This window comes from Penicillium verhagenii, assembly GCF_028828195.1.
Source record: "Penicillium verhagenii strain IBT 33310 chromosome Unknown utg000008l_segment0_segment0, whole genome shotgun sequence".
NCBI lineage: Eukaryota > Fungi > Ascomycota > Eurotiomycetes > Eurotiales > Aspergillaceae > Penicillium > Penicillium verhagenii.
The window spans coordinates 2,069,309-2,083,005 of NW_026643172.1; the positions used below are offsets into that span (position 1 = coordinate 2,069,309).

Genomic DNA, 13,697 nt, shown 5'->3' on the forward strand with positions numbered 1-13,697 from the left:
TTGGTATCATTGTAATGAAGTTTATCCGAGGACTTTCATCTTCTTTTTCTTCTTTTTGTCGTCGCTTCCTTTCCCTTTCTTGAAATCGCGCCAGCTTCCAATGCGCTCCTCCCGAGTATCTTCCCATGCCTTGTCTTGATCGCGCTTCCGTTTGCGCGCATCAAGTTCCTCTTCTTCTTTGCGCTTCTCCCGTCCCTCTTCTTGCATGCGCGCTTTGGCTTGTCGCCGCCGCCGTGCCTCCTCCTCTAACAGGACGTGAACGGTCTTCTGTCGCCATTCCTTCTTGAACTCATCCGTCTTCAATTCCGGGGAGTCAAGGGTGTACTTGTGTTCACGGATCAGGAGACGTCGTGCGTCTGCAATGCATTCGTCTAGGTAGGTGCGCTCTTTCTCGTCGAGGAGTGCAAGTTGTGCCTTTTTGAGTCGATCAAAGGCATCTGGCGCGGCAGGATTCTTGGTCTTATCCGGGTGAATCAGAAGGGATTTCTTGCGATATTGTACCTTGATGTCCTTCTCAGGAACACCAGGCTGTAGGTCTAGAACGGCGTAACTAATGGGGAAAGAAATGGGGTTAGTGGAGCTCCGAAAGTAAACAGCGAAACAACTCACGCATCAAGGGAGAATGCCTTGCGAATGCGATCGATCTCCGCATCTTTTGTGAACTCGGAGGCTTCGCGCTCCAGCGAGTCGAAGATGTCTTGATCCTCGTCGTCAGCCATGAAGAAGTCGAGTGGTTCTTTCAATCTGTAGTTTCGGAGGAAGTTCTTATCTCGCGCCCTGACGAGCTTATCGGAAGATGAGTCAGCAGCCAAGAAAAAAAAAGATAGCGATTAGAATTTACAACCGATCAATTTATTTGATTGACAAGAAACCACTTTCACCACAATTATGGCTCCCGGAAAGGCCTCTCGTGGGAAAGCTCCCAAACCCCATCATGATTCTGGACGGACTATGAAACGCAAGCGTGGTGAGGAGGACCTGTCCTCACTCATCAAGCGTGTCGAGGATCTCGATCTTAAAGCCGCTATCAAAAACTTCTCCGATCTGCCTCTCTCCGAACCGACCTCCAATGGTCTGTCAGCCACTCACTTTAAGGTGATGACTGATATCCAGCAGCGCGCCATCACCTCCGCCCTCAAGGGTCGCGACATTCTCGGTGCCGCCAAAACCGGTAGCGGAAAGACCCTAGCCTTCCTCGTCCCCATCCTCGAAAACCTATACCGCAAATCATGGACCGAATACGATGGTCTGGGTGCCCTGATTCTTGCCCCGACGCGTGAACTGGCCATTCAAATCTTCGAAGTGTTGCGCAAGGTGGGTCGTTACCACGCCTTCTCCGCCGGTCTGGTGATCGGTGGTAAGAGCTTGCGCGAGGAACAAGACCGTTTGGGTCGCATGAACATTCTGGTCTGCACCCCTGGACGTATTCTGCAGCATATGGATCAAACGGCTATGTTTGAAACCAACAACCTTCAGATTTTGGTCATGGACGAGGCCGATCGCATTCTTGATATGGGCTTCCAAAAGTCCGTGGACGCTATCATTGACCATCTCCCCAAGGAACGACAGACCATGCTTTTCAGTGCTACACAAACCAAGAAGATCTCTGATCTGGCTCGTTTGAGTCTGAAGGAGCCTGAGTATGTCGCCGTCCACGAATCTGCTGCTTCGGCCACCCCATCAACTCTTCAACAACACTACGTCGTCACCCCGCTTCCTCAAAAGCTGGATACACTGTGGAGTTTTATTCGCGCCAACCTCAAATCGAAGACAGTGGTTTTCTTGTCTTCAGGAAAGCAGGTCCGTTTTGTCTATGAGTCCCTCCGCCATTTACAACCTGGTATCCCATTGATGCATCTTCACGGCCGCCAAAAACAGGGTGGTCGTTTGGACATTACCACCAAGTTCTCCCAATCACAGCATGCTGTGCTCTTCGCCACGGATGTGGCTGCCCGTGGTCTTGATTTCCCCGCTGTGGACTGGGTAATCCAAATGGATTGCCCTGAAGATGCCGATACCTACATTCACCGAGTAGGTCGGACTGCTCGTTACGAGCGAGTTGGTCGTGCCGTCCTCTTCTTGGATCCCAGCGAAGAGAAAGGTTTCTTGCAACGACTGGAGCAAAAGAAGGTGCCTATTGAACGCATTAATATTAAAGCCAATAAGCAACAAAACATCGCCCATTTGCTTCAAAACATGTGTTTCAAGGATCCAGAACTCAAGTATCTGGGCCAGAAAGCATTTATCTCATATGCAAAGTCTATTTATGTGCAGAAGGATAAGGAAACTTTCAACATTAAGGAACTAGCCTTGGAGGAATATGCAACCAGTCTGGGTCTGCCTGGTGCTCCTCGCATCAAGTTCATCAAGGGTGACGACACCAAGGAGCGCAAGAATGCTTCATGGAGAATGGCCCAGCTTTCCAGTGGCTCCGAGAACTCGGATGCAGATGCAGATGAGCCTAAAAAGGAGAAGAAGGATGAGAAGACCGTGCGCACCCGCTACGACCGCATGTTTGACCGACGCAATCAGGACGTGTTGGCAGACCATTACTCGAAGCTTATCAACGACGACGGCACTTTGATCGCCGCAGGTGCTGCAAATGGCGCTGGTGAAGATGCCGACGAAGACGCCGACTTCTTGTCTGTCAAGCGCAGATTCGAGGCTGGTGACGATCAACTTGGCCAGGGTGCTACCGACTCCGATGACTCGGAAGCCGAAACCACCAAGACCAAGATGGTCCAGCTCGATGGCCAAGATCCATTGGTCATCGATTCCAAGCGTCGCGAAAAGTTGCTCAAGTCAAAGAAGAAGCTGCTCAAGTTCAAGGGCAAGGGTACCAAGCTTGTCTACGACGAAGAGGGCAACGCGCACGAGGTCTACGAGATGGAGGACGAAGAAACGTTCGCAGCCCGGGGCGACGCCAAGGCCCAGCGGGAGCGCTTCGTGGCGGAGGAGACAGAACGCACTCGCCGCGCCGATATCGACGACAAGGAGGTGGTGCGCGAGAAGAAGCGCGAGAAGAAGGAGAAACGCAAGGCCCGCGAGCGTGCTCTTGCCGAGGAGGAGGCCCAGTCGGAAGGCGAGGGTGGCTTCCAGCTGCCATACATTCCCTTCAAGGACCCGATGGAGTCTGCATCTGAGTCCGAGCGGGAGGATTCTCGTCCGGGCAAGAAGGCTCGTTTTATCGACTCGGACAGCGACGAGGACCGGCCAAGCAAGAGCAAGAAGAGCAAACAGGCTGCCCAGCCCCAGATCGAAACCTTGCAGGATCTGGAAGCGCTGGCCAGTGGTTTGCTGGGTTAGATGTGCATTTCATGAACTGGGTTCGCTCTGGCGTTGTGTTTACTTTTCTCTCGTTGGTCTGTGTTTATGTACTAGCGAAGCCTTCCCAAAAGCATTGATTGTATCGATTTGCATGTGTATAATGACCAAGGAACAAGATCCATGGATATATTACTTTTTCAAAAAAAAAATTCTCCTATAAATTTTACCAGCTACCTACCTTAGTTCACGAGTGTGTAGAAGCAACGTTCAATGTTCAAAAGAAGGTTACATACTCCGACGCCCATCTCTTCAACCAGTGCTTGGAATGCATTTCTAAATGCAAGCTGACCTGCGGATCATTATATGTAGACCACGTGATCGTATTTGGACAAATTGACACCTGAATATTCTGGCAAAAAGCCCACGGTTTTTTGATATTTCGGACACCTGAGGGACCAGGCTATAATTTGCCACATGACTGCGCCCCCAGTGGCTAATACGGCTAACCTGAGGCTCAGGCAATAATTGCAAAGCTTATTTCCCTACTATCTCTGCTCTGCGCTTCTTGTCTGTGTTGATTCCAGCATCCCACAGAACCTGCTTATTTATCAATATTGGCCACATTGCTTGTACATAGAAGAATTTCGAAGCTGGAATGAGTGGGGCTCTTCGCCACGTGGGTTCTAAGGAGGAATCCCAATGCTCCTTTTTTGACAGTATGCTGACATTTTACATATCAGTTAGAAAGAACAAGAGGTTTCTTTACTCTAAGCACAATCTAAGAAACTGGATTGAAGATCTGGCTGATTCAAGAAAAACTTGAAACTACTCAAAAATGCCTGCCGAACGGTAGTTTGGTTGACAAAGTTACCCGCGCCAGACGAAAGGAGTGGATCCGATTGAATTTTTCTCTTGTCATGAAAATTGACAAAATGCGGGCCTTCCCGGTCCAACCATAGAAGCGCGCAAGCACGCCATCGTAAAAATCATGGCCTGGAGAGTTCAGTTTTCCGTCGATCGAACATGGCATTCCTTTCTTCTACTAGTTGGCTGGTGAAACATCTTACAAGTTGGGGCATTCCTGTCATATTGAAGAATCCGGGGTAGCCAAGCCACACCTTATACCTGCAGGTCACGAGATCGCTGGTGAGTCGTTCCTGGCAACATTCGTGCAACTATGGGATATTGCCGTCATATTGGACGCAGACACTGATATTGAAGTTCCAGTCTTGTTTAACTGCTGCTGCTGCTACTTTTTCTTACTGGATTACATCACACCTACATTACTCAGGTGGTCTGAACTAGTGGCACTAGTCGGTCCACTCACACATCACCATGTCTTCTTTCTCGGATGCTGAGAAGCATGTACCCGTCGAAGAGTATGGCGAAGTCGGCCTCGGGTCAACACCTCTAGTCAATGCCGATAAACTGGCTCGCCGTCTCTCGGGCCGACAGGTGCAGATGATCGCTATCGGCGGTACTATCGGCACCGGTCTGTTTCTCGGTACGGGTTCGTCCCTCGCCACAGGTGGTCCTGCCTCCATGTTGATCGCCTACGCGATCTGTGGTGCAATTGTGTTTATTACCATGCTGTCTCTGGGTGAGATGGCTGCTTTCGTCCCCGTTGCTGGTTCCTTCTGTACATTTGCAGGGTGAGTTACATTGATCGCCGATCCCTGCTCTTGGAGATACTGACTGTTTTTCTTTAGTCGCTTTGTTGATGATGCTTTGGGCTTTGCTTTGACATGGAACTATTGGTTCAATGATGCTGTTTCAACCGCTACTGATATCATTGCTTTGCAACTACTGTTGGAATATTGGACAAATAATTTCCCAGGCTGGGCAATTAGTCTGATCTTCCTTGTGGTCGTCATCTCACTGAACCTGTTATCAGTGAGAGTCTATGGCGAGATTGAATACTGGTTGAGCTTGCTTAAAGTCATCACCATTGTGGTACGTCCTATATATATGCTAGATGTTTATTATTGAGCGTCCACTAACTTTACCTAGATCTTCATTATTCTTGGTATCGTTGTCAACTGTGGTGGTAACAAGAACCATGAGTACATCGGAGGCAAATACTGGAACCATGGAGAGGCTCCTTTCGTTGGCGGCATCGGTGGTTTTGCCTCGGTCTTTGTCACAGCCTCATTTGCCTTGTAAGTCTGAATTGTTATATCTCTTCACGGTTTGTACTATGTCTGACATTCAAACAGTGGTGGTACCGAGTCCATCGCCATCACCGCCGGTGAAACGAAAAACCCGGCCAAGACCATGCCCAAAGTCGTGCGTAATGTCTTCTGGCGTATTGTGCTCTTCTATCTTCTTTCCATCCTACTCATCGGCCTCAATGTCCCTTACGATTACCCGGGTCTCTCGAACGAGAACAGTCGCTTCAGTCCGTTCACTATTGTCTTCGAAGAAGCTGGCAGTTCCGTCGCAGGTAGCTTCATCAATGCCGTTATCATGACCTCTGTCATCTCCGCCGCGAACCACGCCCTCTTCGCTGCCACCCGATTGCTGTACACATTGGCTGTCGACGGCTATGCCCCCCGCGTGTTTAGCAAGTTGAACCGCTTCCAGATTCCCTGGATCGCCGTCCTGGCTAGTTCGGTCATCAGTGGACTCTGCTTCGGTGCAAGCTACATCGGCGCCGGTCAATTGTGGTCCTGGTTGCAAAAGTAAGTCTTGTTTATGAATGACCTAGATAAATTGAAAAAAAAAGCTAACCAACTTTACCAGCATCGTCGGCGTTTCTAACCAACTCTCCTGGATCTGTATTGGCATTGCCTCTCTTCGCTTCCGTGGCGCTATCCGTGCCCAGGGCCTCGAGGATCTCCTTCCTTTCAAGAACTGGACATACCCATACGGGCCCATCTTTGCGATCGTCCTCAACACTGTCCTTGTCTTGGTACAAGGATGGTCCTGCTTCAGCCCACACTTCAAGGGCGTAAGCTTTGTTTCGTACTATATCGAAATCGCGATCATGATTGTCATGTTTGTGGGCTGGAAGCTCATCAAGCGGACCCGATTTGTTCGCAGTGCAAACATGGATCTGTACACCGATCGGTATGACGGTAATGGCCAAACTCCCGAAGAAGAAGACGCGCCGCAACGAAAAGGATTCGTTGGCAAGGTACAGCGCTTTGGGCAGTGGCTGTTCCTTTGATTTGGGGGTTTTGATTATTTGTTGTAATACCTAGCTTTTTATTTTGCATATCCTATATTGCGCGTCATATGAACATAGACATTTTTTCTTAATTTTCAAATCTTTCTCCTTTTTTTCATCTGACGGATTTTCTGAGACTCGTTTGAATGTTGACTCATCCATCGCATTTCCCCCCCCCTTATGCAGCAATTTTCCGGCACCAAACCAGCCAATCAGAGGCGATGGAACAAGGTGTCATTATCACTTTTGGCCAAGACGCCATGGACTCACAAGGTGCATTGTCCGTTTATTTCCATTTCTTTGCATGGATATTAGCTATGATTTATTTGGGCTACTTAGAACGATGGGCCTCTTTTCCCCATATTGCCCATATTGCCCATATTGCCCATGTGCCCTTTTCCACTTTTTTTTTTTTCTCTTTTCTCCACTTTTTACCCCGGGGTTTTAGCGCTAGGCCGGGGATACCCAGATTCGACATCTGATTGACGCGTCGCTCCGAGGTAATATGCCTCTCACCCCTAGTCTTTCTGATCACGGTTGGACCGGTAGCCTGAAAGGGAAAGGTTGCAACACCAATGGATCGTATTTACTGGGATATATAGGGGAAACGACCGTGCCAGAGTGAACGGCCCCGCTTGGCTTGATCCAACGCGGGGAAATGAGAAACTTTAGTGCTTATGGCCCTGCATGGGCTTAGTCGCTTTTTTCTCTCTCTCAGAGAACCCCATTTTCTCTCTCTTTCTTCTATAACATAGACAATGCTCCTGTTCCTCCCCCCAGGGTTTACCCCGGGTTTTCTGTCAGTTCCATGGATCGTAACAAAAAAAGCCCCTTCAGCTGCTTACTCTTAAATCCGAATATCCGTAGACTCAGCCATGGATAGTGCCATGGATTCCTCGTTCTAGACTGGTAAAATAATCAAGCGGAAATCTTGAAGAACTTTGAATATAGTAGAGTGGCGAGAAGGTGATTTACAGAAAATTGGCCAAGTCCTCGCATTAATTCCTCCAATAGTAAAAGCCAAGGGTCGCTTGAATTTGCATTTTACGCTAGGAGCTTCACCACGGACTTTGCGGCCTTTCCTGGTTCGTAGGTCGCTTATAGCACTTTCGTGGACCGTGCCACTTAAGCCCAACGCTTACGAACAGAAAAGAGAAAAAAAAAACAAAAAAAGCCACTGGCCCAGCGAGACATTAAATCGAAACCTTACAATTGCGAAAATCTTTTTCCCCACTCTTATAAACATTCCCGCATTTCCTTATGTTGTGTCTGTTTCTTTGCGGGTTTTTTACCTGGTTGTGATTCGCCTTGGCCCTGGGGGCATCTCATGCCTATACCGTTGATCGCTACATGCGGGTGAGCGACCCAGCTACCCTAGCGACTTCAGAATCCAGAATTTCGACGATCAGAATAAAGAAACCATTGGGTCTATCTATCGGGTCCGTTTTGCATCGGACCCCCCACTTATAGGAAGATCATGTCCACCAGCTCCGCCAACGGCATCATCGGGGAGTACGCTGGCGACGACTTCACCATCAAAGTCACCTTCACCGTCTTCCTAGGAATAGCCCTCTACAACTCCATCGAACTCCTCATCCTCATCTTCGCCTCCTTCCGCCGTTATCAAGGCCTCTACTTCTGGAGCTTACTACTCGCCACCGTCTTCGGTGTAATCCCACAGTCCGTCAGCTTCCTGCTGAAATATTACGGCATCGGCCCATTATGGCTGTCCATCACCTTATCCACCATCGGATGGTACTTCATGGTAACGGGCCAGGCGCTCGTGCTATTTTCGCGCCTGAACATCGTCGTCCAGGATCTGACCATTTCGCATCGTGTGCGCGCCATGATCATCATCGATGCCATCGTCTTACACATCCCCACCACCGTGCTGACGTACGGCTCTAATTTCGCCAAGCCGGCCGTCTGGGTCCAGGCGTACAAGATCATGGAGCGCATCGAGCTTACGGGTTTTTCCCTGCAGGAGTTTATCATCTCTGGCCTGTACATCTACAAGGCGATTCAGATCCTGCGCATGTCGCCACCCAGCACGACCGGCCACAACCCGAATCGCAAGATCATGTACCAGCTTCTCGCGATCAATGCGCTGATTATCGTCATGGATGTCATCTTGCTCGTCTTGCAGTATATGAACTTTTTTGTCGTCCAGACAACGCTCAAGTCGGCGGTGTATAGCATCAAGCTGAAGCTTGAATTTGGCGTGCTTAGTCGTCTGGTCTTTATGGTGCAGTCACATCGTTGGCCGCCGGGGCCGGATGAGTCACCTCAGCTATTTTCGCGTCCGGCGACGGCGAGGGAGGAGTTGGATTATCATGAGTTTTTGGGCGCGCCGGGGAGTAGTATGCAGCATCCGCCTGCTTCAAATACTTTTTGCAAGTCGGCTTCTATTCGGCATCAGGAAGTGGTATGACGTCCCTCAACGACATGTATATACAGATATAAATACGAAAATTAACATAATGAAAGTCATATTTAATAAAGCTACACGACCCTTGTAGGATATCTCGAGTTTTGTGCCACCCTGTTTAATCCTGGCCCTCGCGGCGGAGTCATCATGCGTCCCAAGCTACCCCTAAATTCAGAAATTCTTGCGGAACAGTGGCTTAGAATTGCTGTTGACTAGTCAAGCTCATAACTCATGATGACCGGAAATAGTTCAGGCAAAGAATCGCATGAATGTAATGATCGTGGACTCCCTCTTATCGTCATACATGTACACAGCAGAACCACCTTCCTAAAAGGGAAACTCCGACGGGCATATCCGCTGCTTAGTCAGTGGGGATTCAGCCCCCAAATCAGTTGGAGTAACAAGCTAAGCCTCTTTTGGAGCTTTATGAGCTTTATGAGCTTTTCTATACTTGGCCCAAGCTTCCTGGTGCCTGCAGCAGTGCAGCCTTCCAGTTGTGATAAGGGCTTTTTTCTCTCTCTACTCAATATTTCCTTGATTGTTTAAAACTTCCTTCTTAAGAGTCAAGACGCCCACCAAAAAAGAACTATACATCTCTGCCATGCCGAGATCCGTTCAACACTGGCCTGGGGGAATTCCCAGTTCCATCAAACCACACCCGGAAACGGATTTATCTTGGGACCAGATCAAGGAGGAAGTTAAGGGCTGGCTCTTGTTTGTACAGGTGTGTCTTGATGAATCTACTTCATGACGGCCACGCATTCAATTTATACTCAAGTGCTAACTTGTGTGTAGGAAAATTAGGTTTCTGCTGCAGCAGTAAACAACTGTGTTGACGACTACGAGCTACACCAGCGGCGACAACTCGTAGAAAAATGGGCCTCAGCCACACAGGAAATGCGGGATGTGAATTTTACCCCATGCCTCGAAAATCTATTACACTAACTAAATTTCTTATTTATCTTTCAGTCGTACCAATCGCGTGCGCCTATAGGTCTTCCAGGTACAGAGGGGCCAGATAAAAGGGGGCCTATTGAAGGCCTTCGGTATCCAGCCGAAGCACTGGAACATATCTACGACACTCTCCAACCAGAAGATGTTTGCGGCCTGGTTTCCCTTGTCCCTATTGACGAGGCCCATGCTGCCAATCGGGCGCGATGGGTCAAATTCGCCATCATGTTGTACGATTATGATATCGAGACTGGGCACTGTCTACTTGATAACTACATGCCCTCGAAGGCTGCCACCTTGAATCCAGCAACCATCGCCACCAATTCTTCAATAGAAGCATATCTACCCTGGAAGAATCTGGAGACCGCAAACTTTCTAAGTGTCTAATAGATCTCACACAGAATGGCACCGTTCTGTATCTCCGAGGTAATAACGGCCCACATATGCTGGTTGATGAAGAAGGCCTTAAAACCGGCCGTTTGTCAATGGTCAAGTATGAGATAAACGGCACTGTTGAGGAGGCTCTTCAAATCCGCCCGTTCAATATGCGATGGCCATATTTGTATAAGTCGGAAATCACGCAGGATCTTGATAGGATCCGCCATGTTCAGGGTGGCTATATACATCAAAATCCGCCGTAAGTATCCTACATAATCTCTATACTCAAACATGGACTGAGAGACTAATATAAAACATTACCTAGACTTGATATGGATCTACCGATCATCGAGCTTCTCTGTCAAGCTCAGGCCGCTAACCAACTTCCAAGAACAATGGACTTATGTGATCGAGAGCAATGGATGGATGATATTGAACTTTATGCCCCAGGCTACTTACGTTTCGAGGAAGAAGGGCGTGCGGGAGAGTATCCCTTGAACCGTCTTACCGATCCAAACTCTGTTGAGGGAGCTAAAAAAAAGATTTTAGACAGGCTGCGAGCTACATGTGACCCGAGGTTTACATTTCATTCCACTGAGTTCCCATGATTCAAAGTAATACTGGCACCTGCTATTATCTATCACGAATTATCTATGATACAACTTGAGCTCTTATTTATACATATACGCCTTACATGATGCAAACCATCCGTTTCTTATATCCGCATTTAGGTAAAACTCATCAATTGATACTTCAATTTGGGAGATTTGTTTCACGCTAGGTAGTAGTTAGTAGTTATTTTGGAGTGGGTTTGCAATCAATAACTACTAGTAACCAGGTGGCACTAGACTTGACGCCGTAATCCGACCAATATTACTTTTTTTTTTTTTTCGAAGCCAGCGTTCATGTGATCAAGGATCAATCAATAATAGTACGCAGGAATTCCAGCGTCATAAAATTATCAAAAAGGTGCTGAAACTTAGAAGCATTTGTTTTGCAAAATAGGGCAAGCTAGGGCACGTGTAAGTTGAGGGTTTTGATATGTATATTTAGTTTCATCTGAAAATCTTTCATCTGAAAATTCCAAAAAAAATCGCACGTATCCTAACAGTATCCATATTTTTTTTCTTAAAGCTCTACCATAGGACAGCTTTCTAACTTTCTTTGTAGAAAATCTCGATATTGGCTATAAATTGATCGATCTTTGTCCTGCAGTAGTTTCAAGTAATTTGAATTGTTTTATAGTGGTGCAGAGACTGATTTCCAATTTTTAATGTTAAATTGATCTATGCATGTGTGCGTGAATACAACCTATTATCATCCATGATTTGCCCTTTCTTTACTGCATATGAGTTTCTTTCAATGTTATGACCAATGTAGGCCCAGTATATATATGTATATGTGGGTCATGCACATGTGAATCACATATGCAATTAATAGGTGCATCACTCAAAGACCGTAGACTTCTAAATGTAGTTAATACATACATAAGTATTATATATTAATTATAAGTGTAAAATGCCAAGTCAACTATAGTAGGTAGTATTACACATGCAGTGATCAATTGATTGTGAGCGACATTTTTTACACATATGCTCTTATTCTAATGTTGATCAGCACATGTGCAGTCTATTCTCCTGGTATATAAACCTTGCTGTTTGAACTAGACAGAACTCACCTTCTCCACCAATCAGTTCACTATTACACTATTTATCAACATTCAATTTTCCATATACCTACAGTATTCAAAACTGAAATATGATGATTTATATTTATATCTATATATCCCCACTTGGCACATTACATGCTAAGAAATCCGAAAAAGATCTCGAAGCCCTCGATCGGGATTGCTTAATGTCAGTTCAATGTTGAGCACTCAAGTGACTACATTCATAAACTTCAAGCGTACTGATTATCCTAACGCAACAGCTTACAATTGACGAGTATTGCGCTCGTGGAGCGTGGAATATGGCATATCTGCTTCAACCTTGGAACATATCAATCCTCCTGCACAGACTCTGCATCTGAATGCCAAGTCTTGTGATGACAAAATGTTAAAACGCGCTCAAAACTTTACGGACGAACGATATTACACGCACGACTCTGCACATGTCACACATTTCAAAGCCCACATACATATGTATCATCAATTATTCCGTCATTAGAACTCAGCTTCTCCGAAACTACTGCCGGGGCCAAGAATATCCAATACACCGAATTTCCCTTGTCTTGACTAAGCATCTACGGAAAATTGCAGAACCGTCTATCACGGAGCCCCGATATTAGGAAGAGTTCTGCGCTTTGAACAGCGATCATTTCAAGAGGTCTTTCGATGGGGATAAGTAAGAATACTTAGACGACGTCGGAATGCTATGCATGCGTATGACTCAAATCTACGCGACTTTGAAAATACTACTACTCAAGTGGATGGAAAACTGCTGGCTCAATCAAAGTATCTCGTGTTCCACAAGAAGAGCCGCCGGTAGTCAAATTTCACGGCCTCCTATGTTTCTATATGATCGGCAAGCATCTAATATTTGGATCTGACCTTGCCATGAAATTGTCGTGGGCCCTCGGGAATACTTGACCGAGCGACCATTCCATTCAAGTCGGCCACATAACCATCCCGGAGGGTCAGTTGGCAAACGATTACGACGTGATAGAAACCATCCAGCATCATGAGTGACGGATTTGGAAGAGGTTGATTGAGCAAGCGACCATGAATACCTACTTTCAGAGCTGGGTGACAATCCCCTCTTTAGAAGGTAATGAATCGGTCGGGTATGTTAGAATGTATCAGAAATCTGAACTTCATGGTGAGCACAGCCTAGGCTTTATTCCACTACCCAGCTTTGTTTTAACTGCTAGAAGGTTAGTCTTGTACTGAAGCGATGTCTGGACAAATTCAGGATCCGCCGCCACCACTCGAAGTCGACGGCGGAATGGAGTGGGAGGTTGAACAAGTTCGAAGCTCCCGACGAAATGGAACCCGCTGCGAGTACCTTGTCAAGTGGGTTGGACACGACAACATTATGATCAAAAATGGTCACAAGCTGGAAAATTCTTTGTGGTTTGGGAGGCCATTTACCCCTCTATATTCTGTCTCACTTCTTCCAGTCTCTACTGTGTTTTCTTCTCTTTATTACCCAGTAGGTATCTCGGTATCTCTTTACGGCAGTCATAACATTCAATTGTTTTCTCTTGATCTTCCCTTCAAACATTTCATGACACGTCCAGACATTACGTTTGCGACCTCCAAACTCGCTCGCTTTGCACGCAACCCTGGTGATGCACACCGGACGGCAGTGCAGAAGATCTTCCGTTATCTGAAAAATTCAAAGGGTCTAGGTCTTCACTACCACAATCCAAGCGCCAATGTTGCATCGAACATGCGCTTACATGGATTTACGGACGCCGATTGGGCTGGACCTCATGCTGAGGCCCGCCTCTCTACATCTGGCTACGTGTTCAAACTCGCTGGCGCTACCATATCGTGACAATCGC

The 13,697-nt window shown here is 47.1% G+C and overlaps 5 protein-coding genes across 5 annotated transcripts; 4 read left to right on the forward strand and 1 right to left on the reverse strand.

Moving 5' to 3' along the window:
* Window positions 1-21: 21 nt before the first annotated feature.
* N7466_008762 (uncharacterized protein) lies at window positions 22-719 on the reverse strand (the record flags this gene model as incomplete). The annotated part of the gene is made up of 2 exons (XM_057168151.1): window positions 22-550; window positions 610-719. 2 exons carry the CDS (start codon window positions 717-719, stop codon window positions 22-24), a joined length of 639 nt encoding a protein of 212 aa, XP_057018782.1.
* A 169-nt stretch (window positions 720-888) lies between these two features.
* Window positions 889-3,306, forward strand: dbp4 (RNA-dependent ATPase HCA4; the record flags this gene model as incomplete). The annotated part of the gene is made up of 1 exon (XM_057168152.1): window positions 889-3,306. One exon carries the CDS (start codon window positions 889-891, stop codon window positions 3,304-3,306), a length of 2,418 nt encoding a protein of 805 aa, XP_057018783.1.
* Window positions 3,307-4,602: 1,296 nt separating this feature from the next.
* Window positions 4,603-6,436, forward strand: N7466_008764 (amino acid permease; the record flags this gene model as incomplete). Its single annotated transcript, XM_057168153.1, has 5 exons — window positions 4,603-4,919; window positions 4,977-5,220; window positions 5,278-5,426; window positions 5,484-5,948; window positions 6,010-6,436. The coding sequence occupies 5 exons, from the start codon at window positions 4,603-4,605 to the stop codon at window positions 6,434-6,436; spliced, it is 1,602 nt and encodes a 533-aa protein (XP_057018784.1).
* A 1,477-nt stretch (window positions 6,437-7,913) lies between these two features.
* On the forward strand, window positions 7,914-8,867 carry N7466_008765 (uncharacterized protein; the record flags this gene model as incomplete). The annotated part of the gene is made up of 1 exon (XM_057168154.1): window positions 7,914-8,867. One exon carries the CDS (start codon window positions 7,914-7,916, stop codon window positions 8,865-8,867), a length of 954 nt encoding a protein of 317 aa, XP_057018785.1.
* Window positions 8,868-9,465: 598 nt separating this feature from the next.
* N7466_008766 (uncharacterized protein) lies at window positions 9,466-10,691 on the forward strand (the record flags this gene model as incomplete). Its single annotated transcript, XM_057168155.1, is given in 5 exon segments — window positions 9,466-9,588; window positions 9,669-9,770; window positions 9,834-10,194; window positions 10,206-10,427; window positions 10,519-10,691. 5 exon segments carry the CDS (start codon window positions 9,466-9,468, stop codon window positions 10,689-10,691), a joined length of 981 nt encoding a protein of 326 aa, XP_057018786.1.
* Window positions 10,692-13,697: the final 3,006 nt, after the last annotated feature.